The following is a 20,471-nucleotide window of genomic DNA, read 5'->3' as shown; positions in this document are numbered from 1 at the left end:
GCAAGACGATAGAGCTCCAACAAGCTGAACCTTGCAGCTGAACACAGTCACAGACAGGTAGCGCCACCTAGTGGGATGGTGTGAAATGGTATGGAATAACCTGGGGGGGGGGGGGGGGGGGGGAATGGTCAACTTGGAACAAAGATGAAAGCGTGTCAGTGGTACTTCATTTGGCCAATCAGCAGCTTTATTTCTTCTCATTGGCTAAAAAGGAGCTGTCACTCAAACCCTCCAGAGGCAGTTTTTCTGTGATCCTCCCAGTGTGGTTCAGGAGGTCCTGAAGTAAAGATCCTCTCCGTGAAAACCTATGAGCAATGGTTCAGTGTAGCTGTAAACACCAATAAATACATAAAAAGCAGCAATAATAATAATAATAATAATAATAATAATAATAATAATAATAATAACAATAATAATAATAATAATAATAATAATAATAATAATAATAACACTAACAATAACAATAATAATCATAACAATAATAATAATATTATTTAATAACAATAATATTAATAATAATATTAATAATAATAATAATAATAATAATAATAATAATAATAATAATAGTGTGCTGTTCTATGTTATCCTTTCACCCTTCCTCATATCTTGCCTGTATTTGTAGTTAATTCGCAGTTTAAGCAGGCTGCATCGAATCCTGGACGAATAAATTAGATATCTTTACTGTGAGAAAAAGTTGCATAGCATAATTATTAAACATCCACACACACACACACACACACACACACACACACACACACACACACACACACACACACACACACACACACACACACACACACACACACACACACACACACACATGCTATCTGGAGCAGGTAGAGAGACCACTCACACACAAGGCTAAAGTATGGTGAAATCCCTGCATCTATATAGGGTATCATTTGGCACCTAACCATCTCTGGGTAAAGAGTGAAGCAAATAGTGATTTACAAGATAGTCTAATTTAGCCAGTGTGATAAATTATTAGACGTACGTAGGTCACTAATCTATCTTGCACACAACTTTTTAAGAGGGGGGCATTATACCTGAATACCCTGAAATAAACGTTGAATTGTTTGATCTTTGCTCTCTTTTACGGTGATAAAAGCCACTAGATGAAATCAGTCAGGGCTTTAGTGTCCGTGCCTTGCCATAGCCAACTGCAGCCCATGGGTGGCAGCGCTGTTCCGGACCACTGGACGAGCGGACTGCGCTGTGATTGGTCGGCGACGTGCGCGTCCCCGTCGTCTCCTCCCGATTTTCCTGGCATGACCTTTTCCCTTGGCAACCACTTCCTCCGAGCACCACGGCCATCTTTAATTTTAACTCATTCATGAAAAGTTCTTTTCCTCATGTAAACAACAAAGCCGACGGACACATTTGCGCACAAAGCAACATCGACGGACAGGGCGTTGTGTGCAGGTACTTTCTGCCGACAAGCTCCAACAAATAACAAGATCGCAGTTGGCTGTCCGCCGAGATAGAGTAAACACCGAAAGCGTACGTTACGTGCATATTGTTGTTCATTAACGATACGGCGTCTCTTGTGCATCATTCACAGACAGGTTTTCATTAATGTTTTCCGCCTACCGTATTTCCAACTCGGCTGCCTCAGTGAACAATAGCCTACAGATGTTTAGATACAAACGTGTTACATTTCTGATCTGAGTATTAGTGATAGTGTGTGCTTCCGAAAGAAACGGCAGGTGGAGCGCTATAATGTGGATGAACCATTGTCTGAAGGGCACAACATAGTATATTCACCACTGCCATGTTGCTCTGCAAATATCCAAGCTGCAAGTGTTGCATTTTGCATTATTTTTTTGTATCAGCAAAGAAGTAAATCATTTTATGTTATGTTTCCCTATGTTTGTGAATGGCCTGACATATGAGCTAGTTGACAATCATCCGTTTCTTCTTTCATGGCAGGATGAGAAAGAAACAGACTGTCAAACAGAGGAAGACTGAGGAGACTGCAGTAACTGTTGTTACTGCAGTTGTCCAGGAGTTTGTGGTGGAAAGAATAATTCGCCGCAGAATCTTTAATGGAAGAGTGGAGTACTTCCTCAAGTGGAAAGGCTTCACTGAGTAAGGGAGATAGCTAAAATAATTTAGATTCTTGCTGAAATTGTCAATTTTTGTCTATGTATGAATAGGAAATTGTATTCTTTTCACTATGCTAATTTATTTAATATCTTTTTAGGGCTGACAACACTTGGGAACCAGAAGACAACTTGGACTGTCCTGAACTCATTCAAGAGTTTGTGAAACACATGCACCTGTCTGAGGAAGAGGATCTTGAACAACAAGAGCCAGAGTTTATCCCCAAGGACGAATCGGCTGAGCAGGAGACGGAAATTGTGAGTGTGAGAGTCATGGTGATGGAACGTCTTATCATTCATTGCATGTTATTTCCATGTTGTTCACTGAACTTCCGCACCTAAATTTGAACAAGAAAATCTATTTACTATCATGCTCTTTTTTAAATAATCTTACAGAACCTACTTTTTTTTATTATAATTCTGCTCTTTCTCCAAAAAAAGGGTAAAAACACGATAAATCACTTATAAGGGCTATAAACAAATCAGTTATTATATGATTATAATACAGTAAACACGCAGGTGTCTTTTAGTGAAATTGGTGCAGAAATGTATTGAGAGCTTAATGAATTTTCCAGTATGCAAATGTTCTACATGGTATGTTTTAAAATACATACTACAGCTTGCGCTAGGACGCGTCATCAGTGATGTTATCTGGGGTCGTAAGGTGTTTCGGGTCTCTCAACATCATACACCCTCGCCCAGTAGACCCAGCCGAGGCCAATTAAGACCCCGACTCGCGTCCCAGAAGCCGCTCACGGATCAGCCTTCCTACTCTGTCTGCAACGTTGCCCGCGGAAGGGCTAAGCGAGAACGCCCAATCCGCTGCAATAGAGCTAGTGCTACACCGCAGTATTGGCACTTCGGTGCATGGAGGATCTAGGCTCTGTGGGTAACTCCCGGCCATGCTCCTCCTTCGTCTCACCAGACCCTCACGGGGCAAAGGCAATCCAGAGGCAGAGAGGATGCCTCAAGGACGCCTCAAGAGGGCCTGTGCGCTGCACGTCATTCGCCTGCGCCGGGCACCTCGCTCTAGCCTGAAGGACCCCAGGCCGCGCCGATCTTTGCGCAGATTTTCAGGAGGCTAATCCGTAGTGTTTGTGGATTTCTCCCTCACGAGAGAGCCAGGATGGGGTGCTAAACCCATCCCGTACCGAATGCCGTTTCTCCGACTGTCAACTGTCTCTCCAGCTTGTCACCAAACTTTACTTGGTTGTCACCTAGTCTTTCCAAAGTGTCACTGGCCAGGGCAAGCCAGGATTCTATGTTTTAAAATACATACTACAGCATGCGCTAGGACGCGTCATCAGTGATGTTACAAGTACATCAGGATCACATGTTCAGTGTAAAGGGAATACACAAAAACCTACAAAACACATATGACACTAGACTGTTTCCATCTGCATATGCAACATTTTATAGCGGTGTGTGTTAAAGCCATATGGCATACAGCTTGGTTGCAACTGTAGAGGGAATTGAATTGTGAGTGAGTAAATTGGTGATGGTGGGCCATGAGGAAGTCTTAAAATAAGTATAAAATAAGTGCTTGAGAAGCTACATTCAATGCATTATCACAAATATCCATCTTTACAAGTCTAGTATTAGTCTTACTCTTATAACAAGTGATACAATCTGCAAATGGGCTGAGGTAAATTTGCTTGTTTCCAATGAAAATCATATTGATTCAAGGACTTTCTTGAATCCATTATCTGATACTAGCGGATTGATGTATGTGGTGTAAATGTCTGTAAATTAATGATAAGATTGGGTATTAGAAATGTCCATCTGAAGGCCCATGTCTGCGCGCACATCAAGAGTGTCAGGTAAAAAGCAAAGATTCAACATTCTGTCTGTCTCACAGGGGGAAACAGAGTCATGAAAAGTCAGCACAATTACTGATCATTGTTTTCCATGAGCTGATGACAAGGCAAAAACTACAACAGACAGAAGCTCTATTCAACAAAGAAATGATATTATATTTGATACATCAAGACCATTTTGGTGAGGTTCTTTAAGATAACAGTTGCAGGCTGGCTTCTTATCTCTCTCAGAACAGCAAGTTTGCAAATTCCACACATAGGTTGAGGCCACGTCTCGTCATAGACGCTGGTTTAGCTGGCTCAGCCTGGCTGGGGGCGTGGTCAGGGTGGGGTAAACACCCCCGTTGTATCCATTCAGCAAAGTTAGAATTTAGCTGATAGCCCCGCCCAGGCAGACACGATCGGGGATTTAACCACCGCAGTAAACGCACATCTGAGCAGACGTCTTGTGTTCTGCTCTAGAACCCCCAAACCTGTAGTTTAGAGCCGCAGCACCGTCTTTTGGTGAGTCAGCCCATGAGATATATGGGCGGTTTTACCCCACTCGCGCGCCAGCCGTTTAACATTTTGTGGGCGTTCCCAGACATGCGGACTGTCTCTATGAGAGAGAGACAGTCCACAATTAAAGATATATACAGTAGTATATGGTATGGATGGATCATCTATCATTTCTTTCACAATCTACCTTATATCAAGATACTGTCCCTTGTTCATAGAAAATTAAAGTGCAACTGCATTGGAAAAAAGCGAAGCTCTCACACCCTGTTTTGTTTCTACTTGTGCGGTTATGTTCTCTGCAGTTTTCCTGGAAATGAAAGCAGCTACAGTTCCTTTTTTTGTATTGAGCATATACAGTAAAAAAAATACCACAAGCAGGGTGTGTCTTGATGCTGACGTTGGCTTTGAAGATGTGTAACTGCTGTTGCTGTTGTTTGTGTTCTTCTTGTCCCGGTCCTGTGTGCAGTCCCAGCTGCAGGCCTACACCGAGCAGAGAGACATGGACGCCCTTGAGCCAGAGGACGAGCATTCAGAAACCCCCAATAGCCGCAGCGCTTACCTTGAGCCTGAGTGCATCATCGGCTCCACAGACAGACAGGGGGAGCTCATGTTCCTAGTCAAATGGTAACTGAGATGGTTCCTCTTTTCCTCTTGTTATTCGAGTGAATCCAAACACTTAAAGAAACACTCCGCCCATTTTCAACCAGCTTTGTATCATTAGAACATCAGTAGTATATCAGAAAACTGTAAACGGTTTTGAAGTCTGTCATTTAATTTGACAGGTATTGAGTGTTAAAGTGTGGACTAGTGACATCACTGGTCCACACTAACTCAAATTAATAACTCATTAACTCAAATCAACTCTCAAACTGTAAACGGTTTTGAAGTCATTCATCTAGTTTGACAGTTATTGAGAGTTGATTTGAGTTAATGAGTTATTCATTTGAGTTAGTGTGGACCAATGATGTCACTGGTCCACACTTTTAACACTCAATAACTGTCAAATTAAATGACAGACTTCAAAACCGTTTACAGTTTTCTGATATACTACTGATGTTCTAATGATACAAAGCTGGTTGAAAATGGGCGGAGTGTTTCTTTAAGTAGATGTGTAGAAGAGTGCAACAGTTTGTTGGACAGCAAATGCTAAAAAACAAACCAAAAAGTGTTAAAATAGGGATAAGCATGACTTTTGTAAGTCTGGTAAGTGACAGCAGACAAATCATTCTGAATCTGAGGAAGTCCTCTTTAATGTTTGATATGTGTGAGTGTAACCACAGTAATGATAGAATGGGCCAAGTGTATAAAAATGGATGTTAGTTTTAAATTGATGTTAGTCAGTCCTCCATACCGCAGGATAACTTAACTGCAAGAGTGTGTGTGTGTGGAACGAAGACTTGAAGACCAGGAGGTGGGCGTCCGGGTAGTGCAGTGGTGGATTCCCTGCCTAGTACCAACACAAGGGTCGCCAATTCGAGCCCCCGTGTTGCCGGTCGGGCGTCCGTACAGGCACAATTGGCCGTGTCTGCGGGTGGGAAGCCGGGTTAAGGGTATGCGTCCTGGTCGCTGCACTAGTGCCTCTTCTGGTTTTGGTCGGGGATGCCTGTACGGGGGGAGGAGAACTGGAGGGAATAGCGTGATCCTCCCACGTGCTACGTCCTGTCGGTGAAACCCCTCGCTGTCAGGTGAAAAGAAGCTGGCGACTACACATGTATCGGAGGAAGCATGTGCTAGTCTACAACTCTCCAGATCGCAGAGGGGGTGGAGCAACGACCGGGACAGCAGGGGCAATTGGCCAAGTAGAATTGGGGAGAGAATCCGAAAAAAAGAGAGAACAAAACGTGATAAAAGAATGAAGAGCAGGAGGCTTTAAAGGATGGCTTTACTGTTAATCAACCCACTTTGTATCATTAATAATCTGGGTAATATAAGCACATGGGCAGTGATTACCTTCTCAACTTAAATCAGTGGTTGGGCGAGGATGGTGCCTGCCCGTTGTGTTCTAGTGTATGTACATTGAGGCATATACTGTCAGGGTGTAAGGTCAGTCTCTCCCAGGGGCGATACACCTGGCATCACAACCAGGTGTTGAAATGTTTGGCAGCTGCAGTTGAGGAAAAGCGGCTAGAAGTAAATTCTCTAGTTGCTAGCAAAGAGAATAGACAGATCAAATTTGTACGTGAGGGAGAAAAGATTAGACCAATTAAGGTCAGGCACAAGTTAGGGCAGCTAAGTGTAGGTGGAGCCTGGGAAATGAGGGTTGACTTGAATGAACAGCTAGTCATCCCAGCATATATAGTTAGCACCCGGCTACGTCCGGACTTGTTACTGTGGTCTGAGGTAGAGAAGAGAGTTTATTTTATCGAACTCACAGTCCCGTGGGAAGATCGAGTTGAGGAGGCTTATGAGCGCAAGAAAGCTAGGTATGCTGAAATGGCAGCAGAGGCAGAGCAGCGAGGTTGGAGGTCTCGAGTGCGGCCTGTAGAGGTGGGCTGCCGTGGTTTTGTGGCAAAGTCCGTTATTGCCTTACACAAGCCCTTTTCCCACATGCGCTTTGTACCGCAAAATGACCGGTATGTGGTCTAATGCCTGCATGTGAGAAAGGCACCGTGCCGGTATAAGCGCGACCCCGTCGTCGCGGAGATTTCACCACTTTCTAGCCTGTCAGAAGAGCGGTATGCGTTTTAGCGGATACTAGTGAGAAACGGGTGCAGTCATTTTCCGCGACACTCTCAATGGCGAGGTGTACACACGTTGCTTAATGTTCCAGCGGGCATAATCTAATCATTCGCGCACATTAAAGCAAACTGGCGAAATGATCTTGTGATAATAAGAGCAGTAGCCTATGTCAGCTTCATGTGTGGGTGTGCTGTGCTGATTTCCCCCTCTCCTCTCTGCTCGCTCTCTGGCCACAGTCCGACTCCTCCTTAAGTCACAGCCCGACAGGGACTAAGCAAATGCACGAAGCGAAAGTGGAAGTATTTTGCTTACGTTGCCGACAGCCAAGGCAAGCCCGGACACATCAAATGAAGCCAGTCTGTAAAAAGTGCTTCAACGCGATGCAGGTGAACGGATAAACAAGCAAACTTATTTCACCATTCGGAGTTTTGCCGACACGTCACTCCCCACCCGCTCTGCAGTGCCGCCCCCCCCCCCCCCCCCCACATACAGGCAATTTCGCTGATAGATTCCCACATGCCAGAGGAGAAGTGTGAAGGGAAATGTCCGATATTGACTTACAGGTAATTTTCCGGTACGCATGTGGGAAAACGGCTTAACTGAGTTGGGCATTCGGGGACGGAGCCTGAAGCTTGCGGTTAGCAACATGTCTCAGGCAGCAGAACGAGCAAGTGAATGGCTGTGGATAAGGAGGAAACATGCTAGCTGGGGAGCTCGCTAAGGTCAGATTGATTGTTTGTTGTTGGTCATGATTAACGGTCTGCATCAACAGGGCTGAATCATTGACAGTGGTGGTGTAGTTAGGGATTGTTTGTTGTTGGTCATGATTAACGGTCCGCATCAACAGGGCTGAATCATTGACGGTGGTGGTGTAGTTAGGGATTGTTTGTTGGTCATGATTAACGGTCCGCATCAACAGGGCTGAATCATTGACAGTGGTGGTGTAGTCAGGAATGTCATACCGAATCGACCTGGATAGCTAGGCTTAGATAGTGAGGTAATATGCAGTTGTGCGGTGGTAGCATGGAGGGGGGTGTTTCCAGGACGCTGGATTACACCGTTAAGCCTTCTTGAGGTGTCGTGGGCCTAACTTAACGAAACGTCGGTGAAGGAAGGTGCCCACTTGAAAACCCCAATGACATGCTTCATACTGCTGTTGGCTAGGGTAGGTAACTGGTGATTTGTGTCTTGTTTATTAGTTTGTTAGCCTGTTAGCTTGTTTTATTCTGGATTGGGCTTCTAAATGTGTTTTTCCCCGGATTTTGGCACAAGGGATAGTAACATCTTGTCCTGTGTATTAATTAATTGTAATATAAGCACATGGGCAGTGATTACCTTCTCTCTCTGTTTTCCTCACGGAGATCTCCCATTTCCTCCTCTGGCAAAGCATTCCGTTGTGACGCGTTTTACGTCACAACGCGTCACAACGGAGCTGCGGAAGTTCTGCTGGAGAGGCAGAATGGGGCGGATATTGTTTATTTTTATTTTTTAAGTATGCGCACATCCATGGAGAATCAAGCCTTAATGACTTGCAGCTGGTGGGGGTGGAGTTTCTGCAGGCAGCAGCAAGAGCATTTTTCCCTGTGAGGTAAACGGAGAGAGAAGGTAAAACACTGCCCATGTGCTTACATTACCGAGATTATATGTGATACAAAGTGGGTTGATTACCAGTAAAGCCATCCTTTAAGCACCCGGTCCACTGTGTGTCTTCCCCACAGGAAGAACACGGATGATGTGTCCCTGCTGTCGGCCCGCGAGGCGAGTGCCAGGTGTCCCCAGGTGGTCGTCGACTTCTACGAGCAGAAGCTGACCTGGCACTGTGGAGATGAGGATCAGTGACGTGTGTGTGTGTGTGTGTATGTATGTGCGGAGGTGAACTAATAAACCGCTGTGTTCAAACCTGAAGCTTAGTTGACCCTCCATCGAGTGTCCTCCTCCAGCTGACATTAGAGGCGCGCTGTGTGAAACGATGTCCCGCTGCAGGTAGATTTACGTGAGAACCTCTGCGGGGTGGAATTTTAAGTGCTCATTGAGGTCACTGTGCCTTTGTGGAGAACAGGATGGAGACTAACCTTTGTGTGGAGCCATTGATTAGGGCTCGAACTAACCTGTAGCAGCTTTGGTCTTGTGTCATCATGTAGCAGACACAATCACTGTGGACATGTTTTGTTTTTTTCAGACTTATTGTTACATAGTATTTACTATTTTACATGCCTATTTAGCTTCAAGGATCTTATATGTATCTTTGTATCTTATATAGGAATAGAATAAACAAACTACTGTCAGAACCGCACCTCCAGTCCATCTACCCATTTGGTTAGAGCTGATGATGATTGTAGATCTGTTGTTCGAACATGTGTGTTGTTTGAACTTGTAATGTGTGAGGTGTTTATAGCCAAACCTTAAACTGTATCCCACTGTGTCTCTGTATAACCCTTGTGGTTGATGTAGATTATTTGAAAATGGTGCCCACCAAATATTTTTCCATATTTCTGATCAGCTGCTATGTACCAAATCCTTTTTGCTCTGTTGTATCTTTTTTTAATCCATTTTTAAATAACTATTTGGTCTGTTATCTTTTCCCAACATGATGCCCTGGCAAAATTATTCAGCAAGGCTCAGTATTTCTAAAGTAAATCTAGTGAGATTTACATCTACTGTATCGAGATTTGTCGTTTTTGTGCACCTACAGTGGTTAACAAGATTGTTAAATGTAGCACTTTATATAGATATGAGACTGCCCAGTTATTCAGGGCATTGTCTTCCAGTAATTATCCAGGCCCATGTGTGATACCTGTAATGTATCCCGATGGCACTGTCCTGACTTGACATATCTCCCATGACTAGACTATTATGGGACAATCATCTGAACTTTAAACCTCCTAAAACACACCTGCTACTGAATTACTGTAACTGTTGACCATGGATCTGTGAAGTCTGTGAATAAAGGAAACATTCTGTGACATTTTACTCGTGATCATTTTGACTTCACGTTTGTCACATGCTGAACCATATGATTGAGAACAATAATGAAACATGAAAGTGACGATGAAACTATCAGTTATATGATACTCAATATGAAAACACATACCTTCCTAATCATCTAATCAATCAAGTTCAGCACAGACCCTGGACTCCTTCAAGACAGGCCTAAAAACCTTTTTATTTAGGAAGACTTATGTTCACTTTGAACTATTGTTGGTTGTATTGTCTGCTTTTTATGCTTTTAACTGTAGCACTCTGAGATTCTTCGTGAATGAAAAGTGCACTACAAATTAAATGAATTATTTTTATTATACGTTAACCTTAGAATAATGCATTTTACAACCGTTGTAGAAGACATTTGCTATACCTAAAAATCAATACAGCAATAGACACGTGAGAAGTTCACTATCTGATGTGACACATCAGCAGGAAGTTTTGTTGTGAATATGTTCTTTCAATCTTATTTTTATTGTAAGTGGCGGCAATGGTGAGGCGCTTATCTCAGCCTTATGACTTTATTTTGAAACCTTTGCTCTTGGACAATAAACCTCAGTGGAATAAAAGGCAGTGGCACTACTGATGCTCAGAGCAACAATACAGTCAGAGTTGACTGTAGATTCAAACCAAATCAGAATTTGGATGAGAGAAATGATTGATAGCTTGGTGAACCAGGTAGGTGTGAAAGCATACTGTAGATCTAATAAGAGTTTGACAAGTGTTTAAAACTTAGACAAAAGACTATCACATGCCACAGTGTGAGTTCAGAGGCTTCAGATCCTGGTAAAATGCTGTTAAAACTGACACATTACTTCTGTTTTATCTGGAGCAATAAAGGATACTTAGGCGGGTTTTCCTATTCTGCATGTGTGCTGGTGGTGATTGTACTTCCTCTATCTGACAATAAAAAAACTTCCCCATTTCACAAGACAGTGAAATGGGACATTCTGTCTGAAGTTGCAGTGATCTCACCTCCCCTCTCCATGCAGCAGGTCATCAGCGTCTGGGTGCGGGACCCGCGGATACAAAAGAACGACTTCTGGCACGCCTTTATAGACTATGAAATTTGCTTACATGTAAGTATGAACATAAAGCTACGTTGTTTCGACCTCAAAGTGTGAGCCTTATTGTAAAATGCCTTGTGTCTTCCCTCAGACTAACAGTGTGTGCTTTACCAAGAAGATCTCATGTGTGAGGAGAAGATACAGTGAGTTTGTGTGGCTCAGGCAGAAGCTCCAAGCAAACTCCCTGCTCATGTCCATGTAAGTCCATTTCACTGGATATAGAGTTGACTGACAGCATCAGAATGAACAAAGTAAACGTCCACTTTTTGTTGTTACAGTAATCTGCCCCAATGGTGGCACTCATTTTGCTGTATTTGAAGAGTTTTATAATGCGATATCCACCATAAAAATTATAATAAAAGGATAGTATTTAATGGTCCAATGTTATTCAACTATCAGGTGACAAAAATATATTTTCAATAGTGTTACTTGCTTATTTGGTGAATAGTTTCAGTATCACTTTGAGTGACACATTGTAGCCACATAATAGGAAGTAGAGTATCAACAGTGGTCTTTAGCCGACAAAGTGTGACTAAACTCACACCCACTCTCTCATATTGACTGCCGACATAAAGGTTAAGAACATAATGGCTTAGTATTGAAATTAGGGGTCATCTTAAGTCATTTGCTTCTGTTGTTGTTGTTGTTGTTGTTGTTGTTGTTGTTGTTGTTGTTGTTGTTGTTGTTGTTGGAGGACAGATTTTTTTTTTTTTTTTGACAGAATCATTTATGTTTTTTAAATGTTGCCTGATAGATTTCAGGTAATTTTGTTTCCCCTAAAATGGATATACAACATTTTGTAATGAAACCATACATTTTGTTTCATGTGCAGGGTGCAGTTACCAGAGTTGCCCCCCAAAAACCCCTTCTTCAGCTTGAACAACGCCCAGCAAATCACTGACAGAATGAAGGGCCTCCAGAAATTCTTGGAACAGTAAGAACGATTCTCACTCATCAAACAGATCAATAAACAGATGAACTTTCACATAGTGCAGCAGGCAGTTAGACACAAACATAATGTGAGATAACCAGTGTGCCAGCAAGTACACACAACACAGTAGACATAACAACACAAGGTGACATAACCACCGGGTCATGTGACTGCTGTTTTATATGGATGATGTGAACCGAAGCAGTATAGGCTATAAATGTACAGTTTTATCACAGCGTGCAGAGCAGCAACAGCCCAAATCTGTTTGTTCCTCTGATTCACCCAGGATCGTCCAGAGTCCTTTGCTGCTGTCGGACAGCTGTCTGCACCTCTTCCTGCAGTCACAGCTCGTTGTGTCCCAGATGGAGGCCTGTGCTGCAGGGAGGACCCACTACTCTGTGGCCCAGGCCGTGCAGCGCTGTGGCTGCAGCCTGAGACGCTTCCACTCTGAGGAGGACCTTCACAAGGACCTCAGCACCTGCTGTGACTCGGACTCAGACAGGTATCATCATGCCATACTTTAATGCAGTGGTATTCAAAGTGGGGGGTTCCGGGGACCCTCAGGGCACCTTGAGGGGGTTCCAGGGGGTCCCCAGAAAAAAGAGGAATCATTTATTCTCACTATAATTCCATCCATAAGCAGCACAATGACAGAATGTATCAATATTTTGGTCATGGGCTTCATACACTTTCTGTAATAAAACATCTAAAAGAAAAAATGGCATCAGATGAGGGACCCTGAGACAAAATCTGATCAAATGGGGGTCTGTGGTCTAATTTGTGTCAGTTTAGGGGTCCTTGCCATGAAAAAGTTTGAGAACCACTGCTTTAATGATCCCTGTACATAAATGCTTTTTTTTTTTACTTTCCCCAAAAAACGTCAGCAGGGTGGAGCATCTTTACCTGCAGACCTTCAGAAAGTACACAAAGTACACATTGTAATATAATCTTGGTGATATACTTTCCTGTTCAGATTGAGAGTTCCCTATACTCCCATTATTTCATGAATTGTAAACTAGGCAAGAGAAGACAGAATTCCCATCACTGTCTTTTTACTTGCAATAAACTGTATTACTGATTACAGTGTGTGTGGGAATTCTCTCTTCTCTTGCCTGATGGACATTTCCTCCTACGCTCCTCCCGTCTACAAGAAACTTGAAGGTGTGCATGAGGCTTTACAGTCATGAATTGTAAACTGAAATTTCGCCTCCATCTCCTATCCCCCTTTCTGTTGTTCCAGCTCAGTGTTCACAGATCCAGAGCCTCCTGGAGGTAAAGACACAGCAGCACTAAACAAAGCAGAGACCACAGCTTCACTCGATATAATGAGAGCACGTCAAGAGGAAACACTCAGCTGTTCGTTTGGATCTTTGTGAGAATATCATCTATCACAACACTGTTGGAAATACACTTGACTTGTTTGAAGAAGAAAGTAGCCTGTTACTCGTGTCTCACACACTGCACTTTTTTGTTTTGTAGCTGTTCTTAATTATTTCAAGTATAAAGCAATATCATAGTTTATTATATTGTTCTGCTAATTGAATTTGAATTATGTAAATAGCAAAAGAAAAGTTTTGCCATACACTTTCATCAGTAAAATGTCCACAAGGCATTGTTTACCAGTGTGTTTTTGTGTGGTGGCTGTCTAAAGGAGGTAGCATCAATTTGCCAGAAGATGGCAGTATTGTGACATCCTACAACTATCCGTTTTGTGCAGGCAGTTTCCACATGGTGTCATTCACTATATTTACTTACTAAACAAATCTATAACAGAATTATGAATCACGGTCATACACAAGGTGTGATTTGCCAAAGGCCTACAAATAACACTTGTGATGTCTTCTTCACTAATATGCAGTGGCGGTCTAATCCTGACCTCATCTTCCTAATAAACTCCAGTGTCTGGGAAGCTTGTCATCTGCTGGCCGCTGCATGCTTAGCAGTAGGACGTGTGTGTTAGGGTCTCTGAAGAGTTCTCAGACCACCCTCCTGTCAGGTGTGTGTCTGCTGGGAGGTCCTTCTGGGATCCCAGCGGACAGAGGGTTACCAGGTAGACGGGCTGCTCCACAAAATGCCAGCTGCACTGACAAGCCACACTCTCTCTGCCTCTCCTTTTCTCTGTCTACCTCTCTCTCTAATATGTGTATACGCCTTTTTCTACAGGCACATGTCTCTGTCTCCCTGTGTGTGTGTGTGTGTGTGTGTGTGTGTGTGTGTGTGTGTGTGTGTGTGTGTGTGTGTGTGTGTATTGTGCGTGATGAAATTAACACACACACACACACACACACACACACACACACACACACACACACACACAGGTTCCTCCCACAGTGAGCAGCAGCATGATTATGCAGAGGTAATGACCACTAAACAGAGTGATGGCAGACTGACATATCTGCACAGCTAATTAGATTAGCGCCTCTCTCAGGGACTGACTGTGATGTTCCTCATGCATTCAGAGCAGCAGCAGACAATAGGCTGGTGACGGGGGAACCAGAGGGGTGACGTCACCTGCGACCTGCTCCTCTCTGAGTAGCAGAACAGCCCGCATGGTAGGAAAGACCAAAGACCTCAATTGGGACTAGAAGGAAGGCATGACGTCTTCCCAGAAGGTGTCTTGTTAAATTCTAATTTTGCTGTCTTGCACTGAGATAGATTATTATGTGCGACTGTGGGTGTGTGTGTGGCCATGCATATCTTGACACATAAATATATGCATGTGTGTGTCAGTGGTTGACTGTGTGGGGCAGCATTGGCCTGCACCTACAGAGCACACAGGTAGGCTACTGAGGCGGTCAGGGCTGAAGGCGTTTGGTGTAGCTTGATATTCAAAAGGGGTTTTGTTCTCTCTCTCTCTCTCTCTCTCTCTCTCTCTCACACACACACACACACACACACACACACACACGTTTGTGTCCCTCTCACCTGCCTTTTCTAGGCTTACAATGTGCAAATGTACCCATATCCAGCTTTAGAGAACATTTGAGGATCATTTTACACATTTAATGGTCTGCCATCCAATAATAATTCAAATGTGGTCTGCTCAGTCCAGACTTGAAGCAATATTTCACTTGAGTAGAATATTTGTCACTTAGCACTCATATCTGCTTGGGAAATAGAAATACCACCAACAGTGCCATCTTTCTTGCACATAATGGTTCACCAATACTGTTGGCAGGGCCGCGGGAAGTACCCCCTAGATAAAATAAATAAAATAAATACAAATGTAATTAAAAATATTTTGCAGTGCACTATGTTCCTTTCTTGTTTAAGAATGTTTCGGGAAATGATTGCATTATTGATATACTGAAAATGTAGCCTATTTAAATATAATTATCAACAATAACAATCAAGGAAGTTACATGCTTGTAGGCTAGAGAAGAAGAAGAAGCGCGCATGCACGCACATGTTGTGTTGAACCAACCAACAACCAATAAGAATTGTTTAATCTGGCAATAAAGAAATGTGAACTTGACATGCTATTTTAATAGCCTACTCAAAAATGCACCTCCCACTATACAGCAAAGAGAGGAGTCAATGTTTCTTGATATCTGCCATTCAGATCAGAATAATTAGTCTAGTCATTAAGTTTGCTGATAATATTTCTATCATGTTAAGTCTGTGTCATGTTAACTGGTGTATTCAGAGCAAATAGGGAGATATAGAGCATTATCATCATGCTATATATCTCCCTCTTTGCTCTGAATGAGTGAGAAAAGGAGAAAATACTGAATAATTACATCACAACAGTATCCTAATGTTAATTAAAAATGAGATATTCCTCTAAAATATGGCAAAAAAATGTAAAAAACAAAACGTCAACTGAGAGTCCCTTCCTCCCAGCACCCCCTGCTTAAAGTGACTTCCAGCGGCCCTGACTGTTGGCGAATACGGATAATCAGGGCAGCTAATGTCAGAGGCAGACTGCTCATAAACTCATCAAAATATACATGTACAAAATGTACAGCAAGTAATATCACTTTAATAAAACAATGTGAGGCTTTGAAACCAACAGCTACATAGATAATGTCAGCTGTGTGCTCTTCAATAAAACATGCATGCATGTGAACATGCACGCATGAGACTACGTTCATCTCTTGGCTCAGTACCATCCTGCTTCTCTCTCCATGTGCTGTGGATTGAAACGTTTACCCTGCTGGTTTGAGTCTGACTCGAGTATCGACTGCTCTCTTAATGGTCTGCTTCTCTGCTCCACTGGCTGTTAACCTTGAGCCGCTGTAGCCTTGCCTGTCAGTGTGGCTCTGTTGCCATGGCAACACTGACACATTGAAACCCATCAGGCCTGAACAATCGATCGGGCTAACAACTGCTCAACTAAATGTTGCCTGACCCCCCCAAGGGGTCAAATGGAGCGAAAACATATAGGGAGCAAGTACAGTCCCTCTGCCTGCTGTGTGCAGGGTGATTTTCAGCTGCCATTCAATTATTTAGAAAAGTACAATGAAATTCTGTTTATATTATTATCCGAAATGCCCCAGCTGTGTTTACTGTGATTACTCCATTTATTGTTTGCCATGTGGAACTAGTTCAAGATAAGGGAGAGCAGAATGGCCCCACTGGGAGAAGCCCGGCCCGGCCTCAGACCAACTCAGCACTTCTTTCTGCTACGACAGCTCAAATAACCACCACCTCTGCGCTCTCATGCCTGAATTGCCATTTCCTCCATTGTGTTAATTAACACAATTACAAAAGCAAAAAAATCCATTTTACGTGATGGGAAAAACCAAATTGTCCAACTGGAGAGTAACAACATGAAGTTCCAATCAGGTTTCTGACTGAACAGACTGCGTTGAGCCTAAAACAAATGGAAGTATTGAGGGAGATATGCTCCAGTGGAGGCAAATTACAGATAAATCAGAGCTCTGCTCATGCATTTTAAGTGCCACATTATACAGGATCCATTAGTAGCAATAGGAGTTCAGCACCACTTGAGATATTAAATCTCTGTGACTGCGGCTCTGTGGAACTGGGATGAGCGGATATCAGGGAAGGCCAGCTGCACACAGATAGGAGGATGAGTGGATATCAGGGAAGGCCAGCTGCACACAGATAGGAGATGAGGATTCATACGATAATGGCACACAGCGTTGGTGATACTGCTGCATAGCTTGTTATACAGCGGGTGTCAGGTGAAAATGTGCTTGAACCTGCGACACAGAAGTGACTGGTTTAGGATTCGCACACAGTAATCATTCACGAGCCAATCAAAGTAGAGCTATTAAGTAGGAGCAGATGAAGGACCAAGGTGAGTGTTCTGGAAGTCAGGAATTAATTGACTTATTAATAACATACACCTCAATTCTGAACGTTTTTCCAAGGTTTCCAAGGTTTTACCACGTTGCATGCCAATTATAGCCAGCACTGATTTACTGGCGGCCACAAAAATCCTGCTACCTGACAATGACTTCCTGCATTCCACCAGACAAGACGCCACATCTGTCCTTGTAGCTTGCCTGCCTGTGTGTGTGTGCGTGGGTGTATCTGTGTCTATCATGTGTGTTCCTCTCCAATCTGTGAAAAAACAGTCTGTCTTCACTCACTCTTTTCTCAAGGCTGCAAAACCCTTTTCTCTGTCAGTCAATTGTCAGAGATGGAAATGAGCGGACTTAAGAGCTATCCGTCATTCATCAAATGTGACAGGCCGGCTAGCTCTCCTTGGTTCTGCTTGGCTATACCTGCTATTTCTCCTGCACAGGCGCTCGCCATTTTCTGCATGGATGTAGCAATTACTGGAAACGAGCGTGATCACTGTACCGAGGCAAGCAACAGCTCCTCATCTCCTGGAGCCAAGCAACAGCTCCTCATCTCCTGAAGTCTATAGGGCCTATCAGTGTGAAAGCAACTCTCCTGCCTGGAACACATGGCCTGAGGGGGGAACAGGAAGTTGAGATGCCTGCATCATCACTTCCACCCTGAAATAATAGGGCGTGTAAAAGCAGAGTGCAGCCTGCAGCTGACAGCAGGCGGATGAGTAAAGGGCCTTGTGCTGCATGTGTACCTTTTAATACAAAGCTCCTGTTCACACCTGCTACTAACATGGGCAAGATCGGATCTTGGGCGATCCGATCTCAGTAAAGTACGTACAGGTCTGAACACACACCCAATGTGTATTGAGATCCGATCGCCTCAGACCATATTTGGAGGTGATCTGGGCAGCGTGTGGTTGGATCCTTGTGTGTGTGTGTGTGTGTGTGTGTGTGTGTGTGTGTGTGTGTGTGTGTGTGTGTGTGTGTGTGAACGCAATCCGTCCTCAGGAGGGCCCGTTCACCGGAGACTAGTGGTCACGTGACTTGTGACTGGCCGTCGCCTCGCCCACACCGTTGATTTCTAATGGGAGGGGGCTACCTTTCTCTTCGGCAAGTGACGGCAAGGGTCCCTGACCGAACATGAGTATTTGACGGGTTGGAAGTGAGAACGGGTTGAAATAATAGCCATGCGAGCTGGTAAAGTATCAATACTAAAAAATTTAAATGGATACCCTTACAGAAAAACCACATGAACTTCACATTATCACGTTATCACATGTGCAAAATGACATGTGATCACATGTTAAATTTAAGTTAAGTTTAAGTTTTGTCCATGGGAAGCGTGTGGTTTTGGAACGTTTTCACATGTGAAATGTGTGAAACCCCATGTAAATTCCCATGTGATTACATGTGAAACCTATGTGTAATTACATGTGAAACCCACGTAAATGTTGTTTTCCACATGTGGAAAACATGTGATCACATGTTTTCCACATGTGAAAATGTTCCAAAACCACACGCTTCCCATGGGTTTCACATGTGTTCCACATGTTTTCACATGTGAAATGTAACGTGTCCACATGTTTCACCACATGTGGACACGTGGTGAAACATGTGGACACATGTGAACCTCAAGTGTTTTTTCTATACTCATTTTTTTTAATTAAAAAAAAACTCTCGTAACGGACAAGCCCATCTTTTATTGTCACACGAACACCACAATACATGCATGCGGCCACAACACATTCATGCTGACGGTGGCCGGTGAAAAGTGTCCTCTGCATTTAACCCATCCGGCATGTCCTTTCCTCCGGGGGGCAGGCCAGGAGCAGTGGTCGCTTTCTCGTACAGCGCCCGGGGACCAACTTCGGATGTTGTCGTCACTGGTTGGATGACGATGACGATCTGAACTTCTGCATGTTTTTAATGGGGGGGGGGGGGTTATATACGGAGGAACCCCCTGGGGGAGCACGGGGAGAACATGCAAACTCCACACAGGGAGAAAGGCCCTTACGACGAGATAACCCACCTGGGCAGTAGGCACTGAAGATATGGGGGGGAACACAACCACAGCGCCCACAGTGTCCCAGGCGAGAATCGAACTCAGGACATTCTGACTGTGAGGCGACAGCGCTACCGACTGCGCAACCGTACCCCTTTTGCAACAGTTTCGATACAATCAGTGCTTTCTTTTAATGAAAAATCACAGATTTTCCCCTCCCTATCATTGGTGGGTATCTGTTGCTTCAACAAGCTAAACGTGTTCTGATGGCTAGAGCAGGGTTCATCTGCTGTCTAAGTTCAAAGTTTTATCAGGCCTAGATTATGGAGAAGTGTTCTCGCTTTAGAGCCGGTACCTACAAAAAGCCTAATATCATGGACGGTTTCGTTGGAAAGCCCATGCTCACTTCCTGGATAAGCGATGAAAATTTCAGAAAGATCCGAGCGTCGGTTCCAGAGTTGTTCAAGAAAAACCTCTTATTGGCTGTTTGGAAGGCTCCGGGAAGCTTAATTTGCATTTTTGTCCCATCATGCAATTCTGACCCTCTTAGAGACACATTTGAATGAAACACAAATCTCTCAGAATCATCCCCCTGGCCGTTTGCGCATTCCAACATCTGCCTCCATTGAGGCAGCATAATAAGTCCATAATAAAGGATTTATTAACCTTAATAAGGCACTGTTCTCACTTTAGATCTGGTACCTGCAAAAAGCATAGTTAACTGTTAATAAGTGCATAGTTAACTGCTAATAAGGTAATAACAAACAATTTATTAAGCTTAATGAAGTAACAATACCAGCTAGAAGGTGGTTATAAAGTGCTTATAAATGTCTTATAAGCTACCAATAAATATGTTTATAATGTGATTATTAACACATATAGTATTATTAACATAATAATAATAGCCTTATTACCTATTAATTAACGCTTATTAATATAACCTTAATATAAAGCGTTACCCTTAATTTCTGTTGTTGTTGTTCACACTATATCCTATTTTGGATAGACTAGGCAGTGGTACTCAACTGGCGGCCCGCGGGCCGCATCGCCCCCTGTGTGGCCCGCGATGGAATTGAAAAATATATATATATATATATATATTTTTTTTTTACAGTGCACCTGAACGCAA

The 20,471-nt window shown here is 43.4% G+C and overlaps 2 protein-coding genes across 4 annotated transcripts; both read left to right on the top strand.

Annotated features, from left to right (window-relative positions):
* The first annotated feature begins 1,296 nt into the window (after positions 1–1,296).
* Positions 1,297–10,015, top strand: cbx3b (chromobox homolog 3b). 3 transcript variants are annotated; one of them, XM_083636738.1, is made up of 5 exons: positions 1,331–1,500; positions 1,930–2,088; positions 2,204–2,360; positions 4,884–5,041; positions 8,815–10,015. In XM_083636738.1, the coding sequence occupies exons 2-5, from the start codon at positions 1,931–1,933 to the stop codon at positions 8,933–8,935; spliced, it is 594 nt and encodes a 197-aa protein (XP_083492864.1). In that variant the 5' UTR covers positions 1,331–1,500; position 1,930; the 3' UTR covers positions 8,936–10,015. The 3 variants fall into 3 exon arrangements, with proteins under 3 accessions (XP_083492866.1, XP_083492864.1, XP_083492865.1); XM_083636739.1 differs by having other exon boundaries at positions 1,374–1,422; XM_083636740.1 differs by lacking the exon at positions 1,930–2,088 and having other exon boundaries at positions 1,297–1,422.
* A 1,031-nt stretch (positions 10,016–11,046) lies between these two features.
* On the top strand, positions 11,047–13,671 carry snx10b (sorting nexin 10b). The gene is made up of 5 exons (XM_083635737.1): positions 11,047–11,154; positions 11,234–11,340; positions 11,975–12,076; positions 12,360–12,575; positions 13,314–13,671. The coding sequence occupies exons 1-5, from the start codon at positions 11,062–11,064 to the stop codon at positions 13,447–13,449; spliced, it is 654 nt and encodes a 217-aa protein (XP_083491863.1). The 5' UTR covers positions 11,047–11,061; the 3' UTR covers positions 13,450–13,671.
* Positions 13,672–20,471: the final 6,800 nt, after the last annotated feature.

This window comes from Poromitra crassiceps (assembly GCF_964638095.1).
Source record: "Poromitra crassiceps genome assembly, chromosome: 1".
NCBI lineage: Eukaryota > Metazoa > Chordata > Actinopteri > Beryciformes > Melamphaidae > Poromitra > Poromitra crassiceps.
This window is presented reverse-complemented; position numbering and strand designations above follow the sequence as displayed.

Bases quoted from the DNA above. Each gene is read 5' to 3' on its own strand.
- cbx3b (XM_083636738.1), top strand. From the start codon at position 1,931: ATGAGAAAGAAACAGACTGTCAAACAGAGGAAGACTGAGGAGACTGCA. The intron at 2,361-4,883 runs GTGAGTGTGAGA...TCCTGTGTGCAG, and splicing joins CTGAGCAGGAGACGGAAATT to TCCCAGCTGCAGGCCTACAC. The intron at 5,042-8,814 runs GTAACTGAGATG...TCTTCCCCACAG, and splicing joins CTCATGTTCCTAGTCAAATG to GAAGAACACGGATGATGTGT.
- snx10b (XM_083635737.1), top strand. From the start codon at position 11,062: ATGCAGCAGGTCATCAGCGTCTGGGTGCGGGACCCGCGGATACAAAAG. The intron at 11,155-11,233 runs GTAAGTATGAAC...GTCTTCCCTCAG, and splicing joins ACTATGAAATTTGCTTACAT to ACTAACAGTGTGTGCTTTAC. The intron at 11,341-11,974 runs GTAAGTCCATTT...TTTCATGTGCAG, and splicing joins AACTCCCTGCTCATGTCCAT to GGTGCAGTTACCAGAGTTGC.